This window comes from Syngnathoides biaculeatus, chromosome 16 (genome assembly GCF_019802595.1).
Source record: "Syngnathoides biaculeatus isolate LvHL_M chromosome 16, ASM1980259v1, whole genome shotgun sequence".
NCBI lineage: Eukaryota > Metazoa > Chordata > Actinopteri > Syngnathiformes > Syngnathidae > Syngnathoides > Syngnathoides biaculeatus.
The window spans coordinates 24,525,889-24,545,574 of NC_084655.1; the positions used below are offsets into that span (position 1 = coordinate 24,525,889).

General features: G+C 49.8%; 1 protein-coding gene across 9 annotated transcripts in view; it reads left to right on the forward strand.

Annotated features, from left to right (window-relative positions):
* The window catches only part of cep112 (centrosomal protein 112), a 68,601-nt gene extending 48,915 nt beyond the window's left edge, over positions 1–19,686 (forward strand). For 7 of the 9 annotated variants that reach the window (XM_061847345.1, XM_061847348.1, XM_061847347.1 and 4 more), the window contains 7 exons: positions 3,413–3,475; positions 4,564–4,713; positions 10,145–10,263; positions 15,116–15,205; positions 17,751–17,852; positions 18,463–18,527; positions 18,934–19,686. In XM_061847345.1, coding sequence (XP_061703329.1) covers positions 3,413–3,475; positions 4,564–4,713; positions 10,145–10,263; positions 15,116–15,205; positions 17,751–17,852; positions 18,463–18,527; positions 18,934–18,986 — 642 coding nt within the window. In that variant the 3' untranslated portion in view covers positions 18,987–19,686. Of the gene's footprint in view, positions 1–3,412; positions 3,476–4,563; positions 4,714–10,144; positions 10,264–15,115; positions 15,206–17,750; positions 17,853–18,462; positions 18,528–18,933 lie in introns of those variants that run through there. The other 2 variants (XM_061847350.1, XR_009798959.1) reach the window with 2 other exon arrangements.

Genomic DNA, 19,686 nt, shown 5'->3' on the forward strand with positions numbered 1-19,686 from the left:
TGTGACGCGCACACCTTAGCCAAACGTCCTCTCTCAGTTGTGGCTTTGGCCTCCTTCCCATTCCCGATGATCACAAAGTATGGCGAGCGCGGCTCGGCTGCCTTTCGGAGGATGACGGTTTCGATTGAAGCGCCCGATGCGGCCTTCCAGCGCCTTCAGCGCTACGAAAATGCCTTCGGCGAGGCGCAGGTAGCCGCTTTGAAAGCGCGCGCGCGGCCACGCACGCTACAAATGGTTGGCCGTTCGCCGTTTGTTTGTTTTTTTTTTTACCTCCCCTTTTCACTTCCGTCGTCGTATTCCTGCCGTTTTTGCACATTGTTATCATCGAGCGGCATAATGCAAGACGTCGTGTAATTCTTCCTGCTTTCTTCCGTCCAGCGGCCGTCGCGAAAGTAGCAGTAGCGAGCGTTCCGACAAGCGCGAGCGCGCGAAGCAAGTTACTTTGAAAATGTCGTGCATTCTACAAATGATTATTACCCGGAGCCGCCCGTGTGGAGTTTGCGTGTTCTCCCCGTCCGTGCCTGCGTGGGTTTTCTCCGAGCAGGCGCTCCGCTTTCCTCCCGCGTCCCGAAAACATGCAAAATTAATTGGACCCTCTAAATTGCCCCGTCGGCGGGATTCCGAGCGGGACCAGTTTGTTTGTCTCGACGTGCCCTGCGATTGGCCGGCGACCGGTTCAGGGTGTACCCGCCCACCTCCTGCCCGTCGGCAGCTGGGATAGGCGCGACCCTCGTGAGGATGAGCGGCAAAGAAAATGGACGGATGGATTCTGCAAATTAGTAGAGTCTCTTGAAGGTAATTGCCATCGTGTTGTGGTGAGAATTTAGAAATGTGTCCGTGCGCTGACTGGGTTTAAGTCGACGAGCAGACCAACAAGAAAAGTGACTTTTGGGCTTTTCTGGCGAGCATCGTTTTTAACGTATTCGGCAGCTGTCGCCTGCTTGGAAAGGTTGACGTCCGTTTAGCTTCATCTTGCATCAACCGTCACTGGAAATGATTGCAAAAGAGTGTTTGCGCAATTTATGGATCTTCTGATCGCAGAATATCCGATGAAGTTCTTCGTTGTCTTTCGAAGACAAACTGCCAACAAAGCCATGAGGAGATCCCGAAAAAAAATCGAAATGAAGTGTAATAATGAACATGTAATAATCACTTCAGTCACAATACAACAAAAGCGTCAACGCCTCCGAGCCCCCCTCCCGTTCGCCGCCCCTCTCTCATCGTCGTGTCCTCGGTGATGGCCTTGCGTTGCCGCGGCGACGAGCGCGTCTGCTCCGAGCGGGACGGCGCTGTTTGTCAAGCAAGCCGTCGTCGGCTTTGTTGACTTTCGCCGGCGGTGTGTTCACTGGCGCTTTGTTTCTCAAGGGAGGGAGTTTGGCGTCTGTCGCCGGCCGTCAGGGGAAGAAGATCAACTCGGGAAAGGAGCGGAGAACAAAATTTGCCGGCAGAAGCGCGGAGACCAAGACGGTGTCCAAAGTTCAAATCCGATCAGTTCACTTCGCCACGCGAGAAGTGGGACGGAGGCCCGAGTGGGGAAAAACGCTGGGTCAGCAAGTCTTTGTCACAAAGTTTTGAAACCGACTCCAAACTTGACGGCAGCCGGCGCTGTGTTCACTGACCCCGATGGCGATGTAAAAACGAGTGCTGAGGGCTGTGGCTTAACATTGTACAATTCAGGGGCGTCAAACTCCTTTTTATCACCGACCACATCGCGGTTCTGGTTTCCCTCAGACCAGACGCCCCCCTGACTCTTTCACCATATAAATACATACATCAACTCAAATGATTACAAACACACAACAAATGTACGGGGAGCTACTTTTGCAATCAGACGCTAACTAATCCACGTGGTTCAACTTTTATGTGTAAAAAAAAAATAGGATGATTCACTTGCGCGGGCCACATAAAATGAGGCGGCGGCGGCGGCTTAGATCTGGCCCCCAACCCTCGACTTTGACGACTTTTGCCACTTTGCGTCATTTCCATGCATCAAATAAAAATTGGCCTTTGACATTAATACCAAAAAAACAGAAGTTGATCGCAAGCGTGCATTTCTATGGTAGCGCAGTCAAAGTCTTGGCCCCCTCCCTCATTTGGGATTTCTCAGACTGCAGTTTCCCTACAAGACCCGCAGAATATTGTGATTCGTGAGGAGAGTGTACCCTCCACTTTGATCAGCAACATTTTTTTTTTTTTTTTCCATTTTTCAGTAATCGGCAGTTTAACATGAGTCTACCTGAAGGCAGCGAAAATCTGCTTTTTGTGAAGGGGGGGGGGGGGGGGCATTTTCTTTTCTGACACCTCATCCTCAACGTCTGAAGATTGAGAAAGGGCTTTTTCTGTCAATATAATCTTTTATGTACGGACGATTAGACAAATGTGAACGTGAACTGAGGCCAGCGTGTGGCGCAGTTCTTTGGATTTCATTCTGGCTTCTTTTGTGGGTTGCCGTTGTAGCCTTGGAGTCATTTGGGCCCCGATTTCTCCATTTGTGGACGAGCGCCCTGACCGTGTTTGGTCAGATGCCGAAGCCTGGGAAAATGATATTGGAACATTCGCCAAAGTTTGTTTGTTCTTTTTGTAATCGTGCCGTTTGTCATTGAGCTCTTAGTGGCCTACTTCAATTTGTATACCGGGTACTTTTTTTTACTTTTTGAGGGATGCCCTGTTTTGACAAATCTGGCCATAATCAGACCTGAATGTGGCCATTGAAATATTAAAAAGCTTTCTAAAAATTGTGGTTAATCTTAGTTAACTTGTGATTTCACAAGAGCTGTGTGTGTGTGTGTGTTGGGTCAATTACTTTATCATAAAAGAAAAAGGCTTGGATTCCATTTTACATCAAATTATCACGTCGAAACTGTTACTTGGGTCATCTTTGAAAGATTCAAATCGGTTTAATGATTGGCACGGACCGATTGAAGGTTGTGAGCACTGTGCGCTAGTTCGCTCGCAGCTCGCAGGCCGGGCCCGGTCCAAATGCCCTTCAAACTAGCAACGGGCGGCACGTTGAACGTCGTCATCGCAATGTACGCATCTCGCAGAGTCCTGCCTAATCCTGGTGTATTGATATGCAGTCGATCAAGTTTATGTCACCAGCAATAATGCGAGAAATAATATTACGCTAAATTGTAACCAATGGGGAGCATCTCAGAGTGCGTCATGCTTCTGTTCTTTTTCTTTTTTCTTTTTGGGTGAGAACTATTCATGGGGACCGGGGAGACAATTACATGCTTGCATTGTCTCTCTCTCTCTCTCTCTCTCTCTCTCTCTCTCTCTCTCTCTCTCTCTCTCTCTCTCTCTCTCTCTCTCTCTCTCTCTCTTCTCTCTCTCTCTCTCTCTCTCTCTCTCTCTCTCTCTCTCTCTCTCTCTCTCTCTCTCTCTCTCTTTCTTTCTTTCTCTCTCTGCCCAGATCAACAACAGGTTGAAGCACATTGAGAAGGAGTACAGTCAGACGCTTGCCAGATCTGCACAGGTAAAGACTTTTGCTCACCAAGGCAACATTTTCATGCCCACACACACACAGACGAGAGTTTGACTTTTGGCGAGAGGCGGGGCACACCTTGAACCGGTGGCCAGCCAATCGCAGACAAACAAGCATTAGCGTGCCGCTTCTTAGCTATGGACAATTTAGTCTTCAATGTTCCCTCAATTTTAGTTGGCTTGACTGTTGTAATGGTCTTCTGACTGGGGTCCCCAAAAAGAGTATTCAGTACTGCACGTCGGGACAGCTCATTCAGAATGATCCAACTTGGTTTAACCAAAACCAAAAAAGTGTCTTCCAGTCAACTTTAGGAAAGATTTAAAGTCCTGCTACTGGTCTACAAATCACAAAATGGCGGAGGTCCAAAATACATGAAAGGAACGCGAATGGAATCCAAACCCGGTCGGCCTCTGAGATCTGCACACTCGGATCAGATTGTGGAACAACACAAAAGTCCAAAGCCGACACGCTGAAGCAAAACGGAATAAGTTGCCAACAAAAGTCAGGACGTCCGAAACGACAAATATCATCTATAATCTCCCGCAATTGACATTTCCAAGTATGTCATTATTTTTTTTTTTTCTTCTATGTAGTGATTGGCTAAAGTTTGTTTAGGTAGGGTTAGAGCGCCCCCTATTGCTGTTTTACTACCTTGAGTTCTTGAGAATGCCAAGACTTTTTTTTTTTTTTTTTTTTTGCATATGTTGCATAGACTTTCTTTAAAAAATGAAAGGTAGTGAGAGCAATAGACTTTTCAGAGTGGCCCTTTATTGCGGGCGGCCTCGGGCACACTTGCACAGTATTTCGGGATGCCGCCTGGAATGTCATGTATGAAATAAGTGGACTTTTCTCCCATATTCCTGCACTATACTTACATACACTATACAAAATTGTTGGTTGGGGACTCCGCCCCCTTTGCGTCAAGGCCTGTTTCACTATTTATTTATTTTTCCAAGAATGATGCTGGACCAGTATGTCTTATTTTCATTGGTTATTTTGAATTTCATTTCCGTGACCACGCTGGGTTCTTTTTCCGTCCGGCCGTATTAGCGACGCTATATCTGACCCCCCCTCTCCAGGTCATCGCCGAGCTCCGGCAGTCGGTGCGCATCTCCAAGGAGGAAGCCGTCGGTCTGCAGCGGGCGATGATGAGGCAGCGCGAGGAGGCCGACCGTCGGTGGGCGCAAGACAGGGAGAATCTGACCCGGCGGGCCGAGCAGGCCACCGAGGTGAGCGCGAGCCGCCGCCGCGCCGTCTTTAAGCCTGCCAAAGGAAGTTCTTCTCTTACCGGTCCACGTTGATTTCCGAGTAGCGAGAAGAGCGACTTTGTCTGGTTTTGACTTTTGTGGAGCGTTCGCATGTGGTTTTTTTTTTTTTTTTTTTTTTGTCCAGGCGCACACTGAGCACGCGTGTGCCTTGTCGTCTCGATGGCGGCTCGCGAGCCTCCGTAGTGTCCGTCTGCGGCCCGTTTACTTCCCAACCTTCAGCGTCGTGAAGCGGAACGCTCTTGGCGTTGGCGGGTTTTGTCATCCGAACCAAAATCCCTCCGCTCAGCCTTGAGCGATAAACGAGGTTGAGGCTCGGAAGAACCTGGTTGACTTGGTTTCTCAGTCTGCGGAGTCGAGTCTTTGGCTGCCGCTTTTCTCCGCTCGGTGCCCGAGGGAAGGCGACGGGGACGGGGACGCGGTGGCGGTTGGTTGGGTGTGGCTGGCCAAATAAAGACTTGTTGTGTCTGGGATCAGGAACGTGTTCCCAAACACAAACCTCGCCTGTCTGTGAGACTTCCCTTGAGACATCTGCAGATCTCCCCTTTCAGGCCCGAGCGTTTTCCCTCTCCCGAACTGCCAAATTTGTTCACACTTCGTAGCCCTGATGGCAAAGCGGCAAAAAAAAAAAAAACACGCGGGCACGGGGAGAACACGCAAACTCCACGCCGGCGGGGCCGGGATTCAAACCGGGTCCTCGGAACCGCGAGGCTGACGATCTAACCAGTATTGCTTATCATAATTTGATTTACACATAATTTCCCGCTAACTGAGGAAAGTATACAAAGGCATATGGGACACGGCTGTCTTTCCTATTTATCATTTACCGTGGCATCAATGATTGCATGAAAATGCGGCATAAATGCTGACCGGAGCAGATGAAAGATCCAAACAGGTTTTGCCCAACGGCGCTCGCGATGCTGACTCAGCTGACGATTTGGTTTTCAGAGGCGCGAGAAAGATTTGCGACGAAGGAGCCGATCGCACGTTGCCTTTTCATCTGGGTTCACTTAACACTCACGAAACATTTCAGGACACGCGTGCGTGTTCGTATTTCATATTTTGCGAGTTGAAGACGAGCAGTGTGTCACCCCTTTCCAGTTCCGAGGCTCGCGAAGGTCTTCGGACGATGAAAGGTGGGGAAAATAACGTCGTGGGAGTTGGGATAATCCCCAGATGAAGATGTTTTGCTGCTGCTGCTGCTGCACTGGAATCCAATATTTCTGCGCTTCTTCAATACATTTTGGGGGTGAGATCAGCCTTTGAACGTCATCCGGTCCCTTTTCGAGCTGATACTGAAAGTACGCACGTGAGAAGCTTTGTACTTGGAGATGGCAATTTTTGGAGGAGGACACAAAAAATGTCAACATTTGGCAAGCTTCTATCTTATTGGTTTCTTAGCCTCAGTCTAAGCGGCGTTCCCCTGGCCAAGTGAAAGGTGAGCTCAAGGTCAGTTTGTGGGACTGCCTCGGCGAACCCTTCCCACACGCTCGGCCTCGTCTCGCCAAAAGGGAAGAAGGTGGCTGGTGAATAAACAACGGCCCTCCGCCCGCGGTGTCACCCGCTCGGGCTTTGATCGGCGCCGCTGTTGTCTTTTTCCCGGTGTTTTTTCCAGCCTGCCGTCCGCGCTCACTGAAGTCTCGTCTTCCGTGGGTCTTCTCCGTCGGCTTTGAGTTAGCGCCCTCGTCTCCACGCGCCCACGCGTGTACTAGTCTGTGTGTATATTGTGGTTGGCGCGCACCTTTTTGATGCAGGTCCATTCCCGCCCGCCGCGCTCGTCAAAGGCAAGGTCGTCTCTCGCCGTCCTCCGGGTGACGCCGCGCTGACCGTCGTGCCGTCCTCTGAGGGTAACTCCGGGAACACGTCACAGATTGTTGCCGCCGTGCCGTGTCGCGGTTAGCCCTAATGAAGGCTTCCTGCGGCGCGGGCAAACAATCTGAGCGGGCTCGTTGCGGCGGCTGCGGCTCGCGCTATACATATTTATATAGCATGCACTCGTTTCTGAGGGCGTCGAAAATATGGACGACGAAACAGCAAAAGTGGATCAAGAACAGGTGCGCCGGATACCCGCAGAAGCAAAACGTTGAAAGCAAATGTGAAACTGCTACATTTATATAGTCATGTAATAAATCATTGACTGCGGGGATTTTGTCGAGGGTAACCCCCACGCTAAACGGAGGCCCTGCAGCTCAGTGGTTTAGAGCACTGGTTTGGTAAACCAGGGGTTGTGGGTTCGTATCCCACTGGGGCCTCCACTCCCTGAGAAGGGTTGCGTCAGGAAGGGCATCCGGCGTAAAAATTGTGCCAAACATGTATATGTGCGTCCATCTGAGATGACACGCTGTGGCGACCCCGAAAGGGACAAGCCGAAAGAAACTTACTTACTAACCCCCACGCTAAACCAGGGTTTACTGGAGTGTCAAAAGGCAAGCAAAAAGCTTTCCCGAAAACCAGGCCACAAAAGGCGGACGGCAATTCTATTTTTCCAAGGCCTCCGTGCTCGCTCACATTGTTAACACGTTTGCCCGAGTCTCGTTGAGGTTTTCCAAGTGCTGGTTTTAACACGAACATGCGTTTGATTTCCTCGTCCACGCCGCTGTCAGCAAAAGGCGTCTGACATCCGACGTCATCGGCCTTTGACTGGCTTCGCGTATCGGTTAGCGCTCGCCCGCCCGCCCTAACACTGACGCGCACGTCGGCGGATCGACGGCTCTTCCGGCCGCGAGCGAGGGCTTCCCGGCCGCGTTTGATCCGCGTATCGGGCGGAGGGGGTGGAAGTAGCAGCCGGAGGGATAAGATTCCAGGATGCTGAGCGGGAACGTGGGAAGTGGAACGACTCACTGGGACCATCGCAGACGACAAAAGGAAATGACTCATGAAACCACACAAGCCTTCTTCAGCCGTCCTTGAGGAGTCACACGTTCCTCAAAAGGCACCTAAACAACAGAGAAGAATATTGTGAACAAGCCTGCCAGATTTGAATCCCCGCAACGTTCGCCGGACCGAGCCGGTGGCAGCTGCCACGCGTGGGGCCACGTGGCAGAGACGCTGTCGCCCAAATAACATAACAACACTTGACGGGGGAAGTTTTTTACTTTGCACGCCGTAAAAATAGAAATGGGGTTCGGGTTACCGGTAAGGAAGTTGCAATTGCACGGAATGGCCACTGCAGGGGTTCGGGCGCTTGGTACCCGTGTTAGCTCGACGCGGTGAAAAAGTCTCGAATGCGAGTGCAACAATTCAATATTTCATTGTTCTCGGCCTTTGCACGTTTACAATCTCGATCTTTGAAGTTGCATCGTGACGTGATCGACTGTTAATTCCGTGGAGTGTCGTGTTTCAACTCCTTGGAAGACACCGAAGCGACCATATTGTCCTTGAGACAAAACTTCCAGTAATAAATCGGTTAGAAGGAATGAGCAGACCATGATTTCGTGCATTTCTCCATCTTTCCGCCATCTTCAAGTCACGTGAAGAGAGGATGCGTTTTGATTGGCCAGCTCAGCGCCAGGAGCTCCGCTGGCACACACGCATGCCGAGCTTTATCAAATGTTAGCTATTCATCTTAAGGATGGCGAAAATGATACGGTGAAGTCCTCGGAAACCGTTTTCTGGGCGCATCGCTCCAGCGGGCCGCGGGCTCGACACGGTTACGGACCGACAGACGGCGACACCTTCCACTGTGAACTGAATTGGAAAAACATCGTTTTTGAAGTATTAGCAAGTCTTTTTAGCCCGCAGTGCTTTTGCTCAACTTCCGCAGCATCCGTTGAGTCCTGGACTGACTGCCGGATAAAAACCTGAGACAAGAAAACGTTGCAGGGCGGCCGCGCAGGCAGGCAGGCAGGCAGGCAGGCAGGCAGGCATGTGCTGCATATTTCAGACGGCTTTCTTATTCTCTTTCTACTGTTGCTCTCAGCAACAGCTGAGAGAGAGAACAGCGCGTTCCCCTCGTGGCCGTCGCTCGCCTCGCAACGCCGTGATCGGCCGACTATTTTCATCAGCGGCGTCGCAACAGGCTTTTTCTTTTTGGCCGAAACACTTGAAGGGAAATATTGACGGCCTGGTATTGTGCTGCAGACGGAGAGCAGAAGTTTCTCCCCTCGAACGCCTCGGGAGGGAGACCTCCGCCCCCCTCCCGCAGCCCCCCCCCTTACCTTTCCTTAAAAAGTGCAGTTAAAAGCGAGTCTCTCCGTCCGTCTCTCCTTGAGGTTAGCGCCTCGTTCATTATTTACAAGCCGAATAGTTGAGCATCGACTAGCGTGTGCGTGTGTGCAGTCCATACTTTTCATACTTTTTGCAGTTCATACTTTACATCCTTTCTCTTTTCTTTTTTTTTTTTTTTTTTTTGCAGCGTGTACTTTATGTGCACGTCTGCTCCTCGTCTAATGCGTGTGGCTGGAGGCATTGGCGTTTTCTTCGTTTTCTTCTTCTTCCCTCGCTGCAGCCTCAGTGTCATTAGAGGATCTCTTTAATCCAGACTTTGGGAGAAACTTCTGACAGCAGGCTGCAAATAGAAGCCCCCCCCCCCCCCCCACCTAACAAAACAGCCGAGTTTAAAGAGGCCTCTGGCATTTTTCTTTACCTCCTCCTCCTCCTCCGCTCCTGCCTTCTGTTGCTTTTCCTCCGCTCGCCGGGCTTATCTGCGGCGAGGAAGGAGACCACCCAGGAAAAGCCCAAAATCCAAAATGTTTGTGTACAAAACGCAGCCAGCGATCACACCAGCGCCCGTTTGAGCCGTTATCGCTCCTATTTTGTTTGACGTTTCTCAAGCTGTCGGTGCGATTGCGTGCCCGTACCCGCTCGCGTGGCCGTGAGTCGAGCGGCTTCGTTGTTCTGTCGCTGACGGAACCGCGTATCGGTCCGGTTCTCGCGTTCGCAACCCACCAAATACTGCGTGTGAGCTGACTGACTGGTTGCAGAACTTTTCAGGAACGTCACTGAGCAACAGCGGCGACGCTTTTGCTAGCAGTTGAAACAAAGAAAAGTTGATCCTGGGCAGTTTTCTGTTTTTTTTTTTTTTTTTTTTTAAGCTTTAACAAGTGAAAATTGTGTCAAATCTTTTTACGTTTTGGGTATTGTCTTAGATCAGTGCATTCAAATTTTGAAATCTGCAGTGTATATAAGGCAAACAATAAGAGAGGAAAAAAAGATAAAGACAGCGATAATCAAATATGTCATCTTGTACCACATGATCGCGTATTCTTATGCCACCCGACAACCTGGTTGATTGTGCAGCAATTGCGGCCTTGAAAAACGAGGACCCCCCCCCCCCCCCCACCCCACTTCCCGTTGTCACAATATCTCAAAAGCTGGTTTTAGCTTTTTAAAGCACCAAAAAGAAGTTTTTGGGCAGGTTGTTGTGCCATAAAATTGACTTGTGCTGTTTTTCCAGCGCGCAACAACACCTCAACTCGGCTCGGCACAAGCTGCTTCCGTTTGCAGTGGTTGCTTTTATCTCAAAAGACGTGCCACATTCGACACGTCACGTAGAAGAAGACCAACTGACAACAAGTAAGCGGACCCCCTCGATTTGCGGGGCATCGGCGGGTGGAATGGCGGCCATTGGAAATGTTGTTTGTTTTGCACAAAACGTTCTTGAATAAGCAGCGATAAACGTGTTTCTCAGCGTCGCTTGGGTTGGTCCCTGCCCGAAAAAAAACAAAACAGAACTAAATTCAAACAAATGTGAATGTGAGGGGGGAAAAAAAACTGCGTTTGCCGCTGTATTGACTTCTCTGCATTTTGGAGATTATATGAATATGAATGCAACTCCAAGTTCAGACGACCAGTGTGCGGTGCACAAAGGTGGATTCGTTTCTCGCATTTCGGATTTTCGCCAGCGTTGTGGTCTCTTCCGTTTCTCTCAGTCCACTTTTGTGGCAGGAACCGGGATCGTCCCGCTTCCCGACGATCCCGACCCGCACGGCAGACAAGGACCGTATCGCGGCGAGCATCCGGACGCGCCGAAGCGCAAACCACACGAAGCGTTTCAACATTCTCGATTGTCCTGCAAGGGTGCAAGTATTCCGTGATGATGTACACAATATACGTGCGTTTATGACAACAAATAGGCATCGAAAAGAGCTGTCAATAAAGGCACGAGTGTAACACGTCAAGCGGAATCTGTTTTGGGGAAAGTTACTATGGAAACAGACGCAACACGCACGATTATCTGTAGCCATCGTTTATTGGGCTAAATATGGCGCGCCGTGTACATCGTGACTATCTATCACGTCCGTCTGGCGCTCCAGCTCAACATTTCCACCGTCTGATTCATCGGGGGCCGATTTTTACTCCCGATTAGTCTCTATTATTGGAATGACGTCAAGCCTCAGAGATGTTTTTGAAGAGCATAAATGCAGACGCCACATGAAAGGGGCAAAACGTGACACCAGCGAGAAAGGCAGACTTCCCAGAAGACCTGCAAAAACGGCAATGGATGACGGGAAGCGCTTGGATTGCAAAGATGAGGCCGGGAAGTGGTGGTGGTGGTGGTGGTGGGGGGGGGGTGTTATTTGGGGTCTCGCTTTGGGCTCGGGCCGCGATCGACGCCGGTGCCGACCGTCCCGCCGGATACTTTCCTGCCAACTCCAATTCGGTATCAACGTACTGAGCGGCATTCGCGAGGGAAGCCGTTAGCATCCGCGTCACTCAACTCTTTTTGGGCGCCGCCGTCCGTCCCCTTATCGCTTTTTGCGACACGCCACCGCCCAGGTTTGTTTTATCTGGCGCAGGTGTTTGCTTTTGAGATGGCTTCGCGCGATAACGTCTTCCCGCCATCGCGCTGTAGGGGGGGGAGATTGCGATTCATCGCCGGCCATTTTGTCTCGCTCATTTGTCGGAATCGACACGTAGCAAAGTTGCGAGCCCCGGAAATGGCCCCCCCCAAAAGGAGGCCCGAGTAAACGCTCGCTCGGCAGCATCCACGCCGATGTTTACAAGCTGTCAGTCAACTTTTCGCTTTACGCGGCACGTAAAATGACGCCCTGAGGCCACCGCCGTCCCTTTGATCCGCCGCGTGAGACGCTTGCGCAATAACGCCCGCCGCTGCCAGGCAAAGGTGGTAAAACTGGCGAAACGGGGGACTTTTTTTGCGCTGCTGCTGCGCCCCGTCACGCGACAATAATGACATGACACTTTTTCGTCATAAAAGTCATCAGTGACGGTAATATTTATGAGCGGGACGGGCGATATTGCATGGAACGTCGGAACATTGGGAACTGTCAAGTGTAAAAAGAGGCCAACATTTTGAAACGAGTTTTTTTTTTTTTTTATCTTTGCAAGGAACAAACGCGGCAGGCTTTCAAGTTCCATTTTCTCCGTTTCGTATTGTGACTTAGGAATGCCTCAACTTCAAAATGGTTTCCGGGCGAATGAGAGCGTACAGTTGGCTTTTGCTGACGAGACGTTCGTTGGCTCACCGTTTGCCAGTTTAGATTTTGTTTGTTGTTGTCGCAGCAAGCGTATGAATGTGCTGCTCGCGTGTTTGATTTGGTTCACGCTCACGTTTGTTCAACCAAGCGATTGAAAGTCGTCAATTTTCGAGAGATTACTATTCTAATTTGTGGCGTTAGCTGAGCTAACAACATTTACTTCCAGTCGTGTAGTCGAGTTTTATCCTAATTGTCAAACGGTCCCAAACATTGGACGTTGTCTTCCTTTCCTGTCACTTGTCAACTGTTACGTGAGTCCGTGCGGGAAAATAATTGCCATAAAATTGCGCAATACGGTAAAAATCTCAGATGGATGATTGAATAAGCCGACGTTCCCCTTCATGAACACACATTTTGACCGGGGCCAAAACAAATTTGACTTTTGCACTGGGCGCCCATGACGCCCACAAGCGTTCTGATTTTGCGCGCAGTTCCATTTTTGCCGTTATCGTCACACACGTGCGTTCTGTCCTGGCATCATTCAAAATCCAAAGAAAAAGCAAACGCATGTGTCGGTTTGGAGTCTCACAAGATTTTTCACATTTTTCCATCCCCTGCAAATGTTGCACCTAACAGTGGCCGGCATCCTGGCGCTCCTCCTTGATGTTTTCCTTTTGATTCTCGCTAAACAAAATCGCGTGACGCCATCGCCGGCAACGGTCGCGGCCGGCTGCAACGTAGCCCGATTAAGAAGCCCCAGACGGGAAACAGCAGCTCCTTTTTTCAAGAAGTCTGTCCATCCATCCGCGAATGACGTTTGGAGCCCTGCGCGGCATGACGGGAAGGCCAGCAAGCGTTTTGGGTTTTCGCGAACGATCAAAGAGCGCGACGGCGCACGGAAAGAGGAAAAAAATGTCACGTCACAAACAAAATGTGGCGTCTGCTTTTCGTTTTGCCCTGCGAACAAATGCAGCGCAACCAAATTCCAACGCCCTTTGGAACATCGCCGCAACTTTCAGGAAGTTTGCCGCAAATATTTGCTGAGCTAAAAACGGACGGACGGACGCACGCACGCACGCACGTCTTTCAGGCTTTTTTTGTGTTTTTTTTCTTTTTTCGGATGCCACCACGTGGTACAACAGAGGAAAACTTCAATAACAATATACATCCTCGCTGCTTATCCTCACAATGGTAGCCTATCCAAGCGAACTCAATAAATTGATTATCATTTCCATTTCTCCAATGGAAATCTGCACACAAGTCCCTTACTTTTGTTTTCGTATCAGTTGGATTGTGCGGCCATTGGTGAATTTTTGGGGTTTTTGTTTTTTGCTCCCATCTAGTCGTATCTGAAACATTTCAGTTGTATTTCACTTTTTAGCTCTATATTTGAATTTAGTCTTGAAGAACAGTTTGTAAGATTGGATGTGTCATATATGTTAGTTCAAGCATTTCAGGAAATATTTGTTTTTCCTGTACGCAGGTGCTATTGAAAATGTGTTACCGTGGCTTAAAGTATTGACATCACTTTCCATCCATACAACTTGTCTCTTTGAACACTCAGTAAGTACTACCACGCTACTCGTACTGGTACTGGTGTTCAAAAAAGGCTCGCCTGCTTCAATCTCTGCTCCAGCAAATAAACACATCCTGCCCCAAAAACCGACGCACTGCCTGCCAAAGTCTTTACGAGCCGTTACAAGCTCTTAAACAGGCCCCCCACCCCCCACCCCACCCCCAACACTGAAACTGTCTTTGATCAATAATCTGCAACTAATAACCTTGCTGTAAGTGTAGGCGACCGAGTGCATGAAGTTTCGCAGTACGCACGGCGCATTTTTTTTTTTCTCATGGTCAAAGTTTTAAGCATCGCTAGCGGACTTTGTCGAGAACCGAAAGTCACCGCTAACCGTGACGTGAAAGGTGTTTAGCGCTGGCCAGCGTTGGCGGGCAAGGCAGGGGAATCAAACGCTGCCAAAAAACTGCACGTCTGTCCCAACGATGCGTACGACAAAGTTCAAGGAAGCCAAAAGGGAAAAAAAAACTTCCTCGCCTGAGCTAACTTTTCAATCAAACGTGACGCACAAATGGAATAGAAAGAATCGATGACAATTTCGGGGAAAGAGTTTCTGCCCTCATCTTCGCTAGCGAGGTCAGTTTTGCGCTAATTCCGCTTTTGACATCGTCAACACGGGGCGCAATTGGGTTGGATCACTTTTCCTTTCCTTCTTTCTTTTGTCTTTCATTATTTGAGGAAGTCATAGACGGGTGATTGAAACTTTTCTTTTTTTGGTAGGGAGGATGTTCCTGTATCGGCGAAAATGCGCCCCCCCCCCCCGGAGAGTCCCGATCTTAAACCGGGCCATCCTGGCCTGGACCAGATGGCCCGGCCCAATTTGGTACAAAGTCTTTCCTGACGAGAGGAGGCTCTTCCTTCCTTTTTGTGTCTACTTCCTCTATAATGATGTGATTATTTTCGAGCAGCCCAACGTGAATGCAGGAAACCAAAATGTTACAAGGACTAAGCGGGCGGGACCACTCCAATAACGCCGGTCCAAGTCGCTCAAAAGCAACGTCCAACATAAATCATCGCACGTGTGCATCGTACTCGATTACTTTGCGGAATTCACGAGGAGCCTTTGTTGTGTTTCGCCATCGCAACTCCAAAACCGCTGGCCCACGTTTTAGCTCCTCGTGAAAACTGCGCACTGCGGGACCCTTTAGTCAGTTGGCGTGCGCCTTGGTGGGGGGAAAAAAAAACATTTGCTTGCAAGATGTATTAAAAAAAAAAAAAAAAAAAAAGTGAAGAAAATTGTAATTTCGGAACTGATTTTCGACTTTACCAAAAAAAACTCAATTTCGCAAGAAACTCATGATATTGTTGCAAATGTGGCCCTCGGGCCTTAACTTTGACACCTGTGTTGTGCACTTACTCCCGCGTGCGTCGATTCTTATCCGTCCGATTTCCATCTTTCGCGCCGTCTTCTCAGGTCCTGCAGGAGAAGGTGGAAAGTCTCCAGAGGCAGTTACGCGGCTCCGAGACGACCCTGCTCGCCAAAGACTTGGAGAGCCGAGAGAAGGTAATCGCGCGCCGCTCGTCTGCGTTGCTTAACGTCGTGTGCCAAGAGTGGCTTTGTCCCAATAATTGGGTCCAAAACTGGTTGGGGCCAACAATCTTAAGGATTAAGTGCGTCCACATCACAAATACAGCAGAGGACTGTCAAAAAGCTTGTGGAAGGTTACCCAAAATATTTGGGAGAGAGAGAGAACAGCACGCCTGAGAGTGTTTCAGTTTGCATGTGTTGCTGCCCCGTGCGTGTTCAGTAGCAACTTTTAACTGGCGTATCAAATTCTTCTTTCTTGGCTGAACGGATGTCGGGAACCGCCGCGTCCGTTCCCACACCCTCCGCTCGATCTGATCGGTTTGAAGCGTTGCAAACTTTTTGATGTAGCGCCTTTTTCCTGACAAGTTTTTTTGTCAGCCGTCCCCAAAAAAATGTCTTCCTGGCAACGGCTTGCGCGCGCCTTCGTTAGCATACATCAACCTCGGCGAGGATGTGACAAACTTCCCCGGAATCTCAAAAGTGACTCGGGCTTGTTCCTTTTCCGCTCGCAGCTGTCAAACGACGCCGCGTGACAGTAGCGACGGGGCACCGCCATCCGAGGACTATATTTAGATGAAATGTTGTCGTTTCAGCGAGAAGGCGCTGGTGGCGGCACTCCTCAAAACCGTCGGAACCGTCTTGAAACGGGCCGCAGTCGGCGGCTTCTTCTTTTGCTCCGATCGGAAAATCCGCTCATTTGCCCGTAAAAGTCGATCTGGACTTCGCGCCAGCGATTTCGGTGGCTGGCGGCCTCACCGTCGACCGACTTGGACCTTATTATCTTTTTTTCGACGCTTCACTCAGCAGAGTGACGCAGTTCTTAAAATCCACGCTTCGCTTCGGTTCATCGCTTTGGTAATACTTGGACTCTTTTTGCTAGGACAGGTTAGGGTTAGATATTTTCCAGCGGGACTATAAAAAGACGGAGCAATTTTTTTTTTTTTTTCTTCTTCTTTGACTGTCTGACATGAAACGAGACCGAACTTTTCCAGTTTTAGGTCAGTTAGGACTTCCATTTTCCGAATGCCAGATGAGTGAGGATGAAGAGTGAAGAAAATATTAATGTTTACATTTGAAGAGTTCAGACACTAAAGCAGATGCATCCATTTTTGTAGAATCTACAGAAAGAACAAAAATGGATGCGTCTCAACTCTTCATTTGCGCCTTTGTTTTATTCACACAATGGACAAGAAGTTGCGCGTCCTTGTACTTTTTTTGACCGACTTTCCTCATAGACTCCATCGACCTCGACCGCGTCGTCTCCTCTCCCGAGCCCGAACCCGACCCGCTTTGGACCAGCTGCAGCGACACGTTTCTCCGCCGTCGGCATGCGACAGGCCGCAAAGGGCTGGGAAAGTTAAAAAAAAAAAAAAGAGAGAGAGAGAGAGAGAGAAAAATGAGCACGTTTGAAAGCTAATCTGCCAATTGCTGAACGCACAACAGCAGGAATGTGACGTGGGAGTTTGTCCATTGGAGTCATCGGCCTAATGGAGTGAGTCAGCGAGCGGATGGATGGCGCAGATGCTTTTGTAGCCGGCGGCCTGTGTTTGCGCTCCGCTCCGCTGCTATAAGTGAACCCCGCCGAGCTTTCCGTTCATGTGTGTTTGTCGGTTTGAAAGCCGTTCTCGGCTTCTATAACGGGACGTGTAATTTGGCCCCAGACAGACTTCCTCGGGTTCCTCCCCCCGCCGCGCGAACTGCATCGACGCGTTGTCGCTTAGCCGCTCCGTGCCACGGCGTCGGCCGCGCCGGGGCGTGAGCGGCCAACGGGGGGCGTCGTGCGTGCCCTCCCTTCCCCCCCCCTGTTGTGACGAGGGAGCTACGAATAGAGCGGGACCGCCTGAGTCCTGCGTGCGTTTGGCTGCCCGAGCCACAAAAACTTGCGGATACAGTCGACACCGCCTGGCGTGTATTCCATTCACGTTCTGTACAGTACGGCAGTACCTTGACTGGCAAGCTGAATCCGTCCTTTGACCGGGTTCGTCACGCCCCCCCCCCCCCCCCCGTCCCTTCACGCGGCTCATTCTGTTGCAGAATCAGAATTAGAATCGGACGGTACGTGGAAAAATTCAGAGAGCTGAGCCGAGTCGCAGAAAAACAAAAAGCGACTCATACCGAGGGTGGAAAGTTGCAACGGATTTTGTGAAAATTGTGACTTTTGCAAGCAGCCCCACGACCCCACCCCCACCCCCCAAAACATCATCGAGAAGAGAATCCGAATCGAGTGACAACTGAACCCGCGTGGACGGCCGACTTCCGGTGTCCGCCTCGCACCCCAAAAATTATTTGCGATTTGACAACAAGAATGTGACGAAATACCGACCATTTATAAAGGGGAAAAGGCAAAAAAAGACCAAAGCCATCATTTAAAGGAGCTTTAAGAAGTCCCATCAAGAGCTCAACTCGTGATTCATGGGCGAGTGCGCTTGTCCATGCACTTGTGCAGTGAGTTTTGTGTGAAATCTTTTCGGGCAAAGGCCTTTCGACTGACGTCTTTCACACTCTCACTCGCTCGTCTCAGGTCACGGCGGTGCGTCAGGGGTACGAGGACAAAATCAAAGGTCTGCTTCCCGCCGAGCTCAGGCAAGAACTGGAGGATACCATCGCGTCGCTCAAAGCTCAGGTGGGACCTTCCGGCCTCACGTTCGGTCGCGTGGGCTGTTGCCACGACGCACGTGGCCCGTTCCGATTTTGTGTCCTCGAGTGGCACGATGCCGACGTGTAGCGGTTGGTTTAAAAGCAACATTCCTCACCAATCAGGACTTGGCAACACCAAAAGCAAATCCCGCAATCGGCTGCCGCAAAGCTCTTTTTGCGAGGGCGTAACACGTCGAGCGTTGCACTTTTGACGCTCGCGTTTCAACCCTCGTCGTTTTGGATAAAACGCGACGTGATTGGAAATGATGTCGCGACCCGTTGGGGGGCGGGGGTCCGTCAATCATAAAACCTTTACCTTTACGGGCCGACTTTTAGTGCTTGAAGGTGGAAGGCGCTCGGTGTGTAAACATCGGTGAAGTTTGTTTTCACTTTGTTCAGACACTTGATAAATAAAACCCGCCCAAACTGGGCTAAGCCGCCTCGTAATCTTCCCCTCGGGCCCTCGTCTCATGACCCCCGACCCTTCCGCCCTTGACTCCGCTGGACTCGACGGGCGAGCCTTTCATCGAATCGAGCCCGACGAAACGCGTCGCCCATTTGCGACGTTGGATTGACGAGGCGTGTCCGCGTCGCAGGTGGATTTCCTTCAGAGGAGGGCCGACGTCCTGCAGGAAGACTTGGATGCCTGTCGCAGCACGAGGTCAGTAGCAGTTAGCGTCAGCATTAGCATGAGACTTGCGATTGCTCGCAAAAGTGTACTTTGGAAATGTCTCCGGATGCAGTACTTGTGTACTACTGTATATCAACAAAGTGAATATCGTCACATCAATTCTTTTACACACAAGACACATTTTAGGCCTGTTTGGGAAGTCAAATCCCCGAGCCTTTCACAATTAGCTCCCCGTTAAATCATGTGCGATGCCAAAGATTTTTGCCGTTCGGGATACTCGTCGTCGGTAGCATAAGTACGACAAGAGCCCCGACCGAAACGACGCTGCCGCTCACGACCGAGTACGAACGCCCCTCCCCGATGCCTAAAAAAAAAAAAAAAAAAAAAAAAAGGGGCCATTTGGCGTCATGTGACTTTTGCTGGTGTTTGTCTCCAGGTAACCCCAAAAGCGGGACATCCGCCCGAGAGGCACCGAGACGCCCGATCTGATGTGAGCATCGACCGTTGCCGACGTTTCCGCGCCCTCGTCTCATTTTCGGGATTCGGTTTGTCGCGACAACCCTCAGCAGCCTCAATATTAGGTACACCTACGCAAACTCACGTGATCCAACCAGGAGGAAAAAATACAAACAAATTTCAAGAACTAGAGCAAAAAAAATCATCTGTTCTAATGAAGTTATGGCAATTTTTTTCACATATCTTATAGTTTACCTTTCAATTTAGCTGGCCTTATTGTTGAAAACGAGCTTGTTAGTTTAGTTAGCCTAACATTATTATCATATTTCCGCTTTGACGTCTGTGCATTTTATGGGAAACCGATTCCCCGTTATTCACACAATTTGACGCCTATTCATGATTCCCCCCCCCCCATCCCCAACATCCACTGATTGACATTTCACAGTTTGTTTTTTTTTTTTTTTTTTGGGGGGGCTTATTTTGAAAGCAGTTGTAATGCTTCATCGGTCGTTTGTGTCTTTTTGCCGAGTGAGCACTTTCTTTGGCCGCTTCGGATGATCCAGCGAGCGAAACTTTCCCAATCTAATCCTTTTCTTTTGTACATGAAGTAATACAATTCTGTGCAACAGGTTCAATTGTTTTTTGTTTCTATTTTTTTACGCATCTCAGCTTTGGATCCTAAAATATATTTTGTTTTGTGTCATGAATATTATTAAACATATTTTTGTTGGAA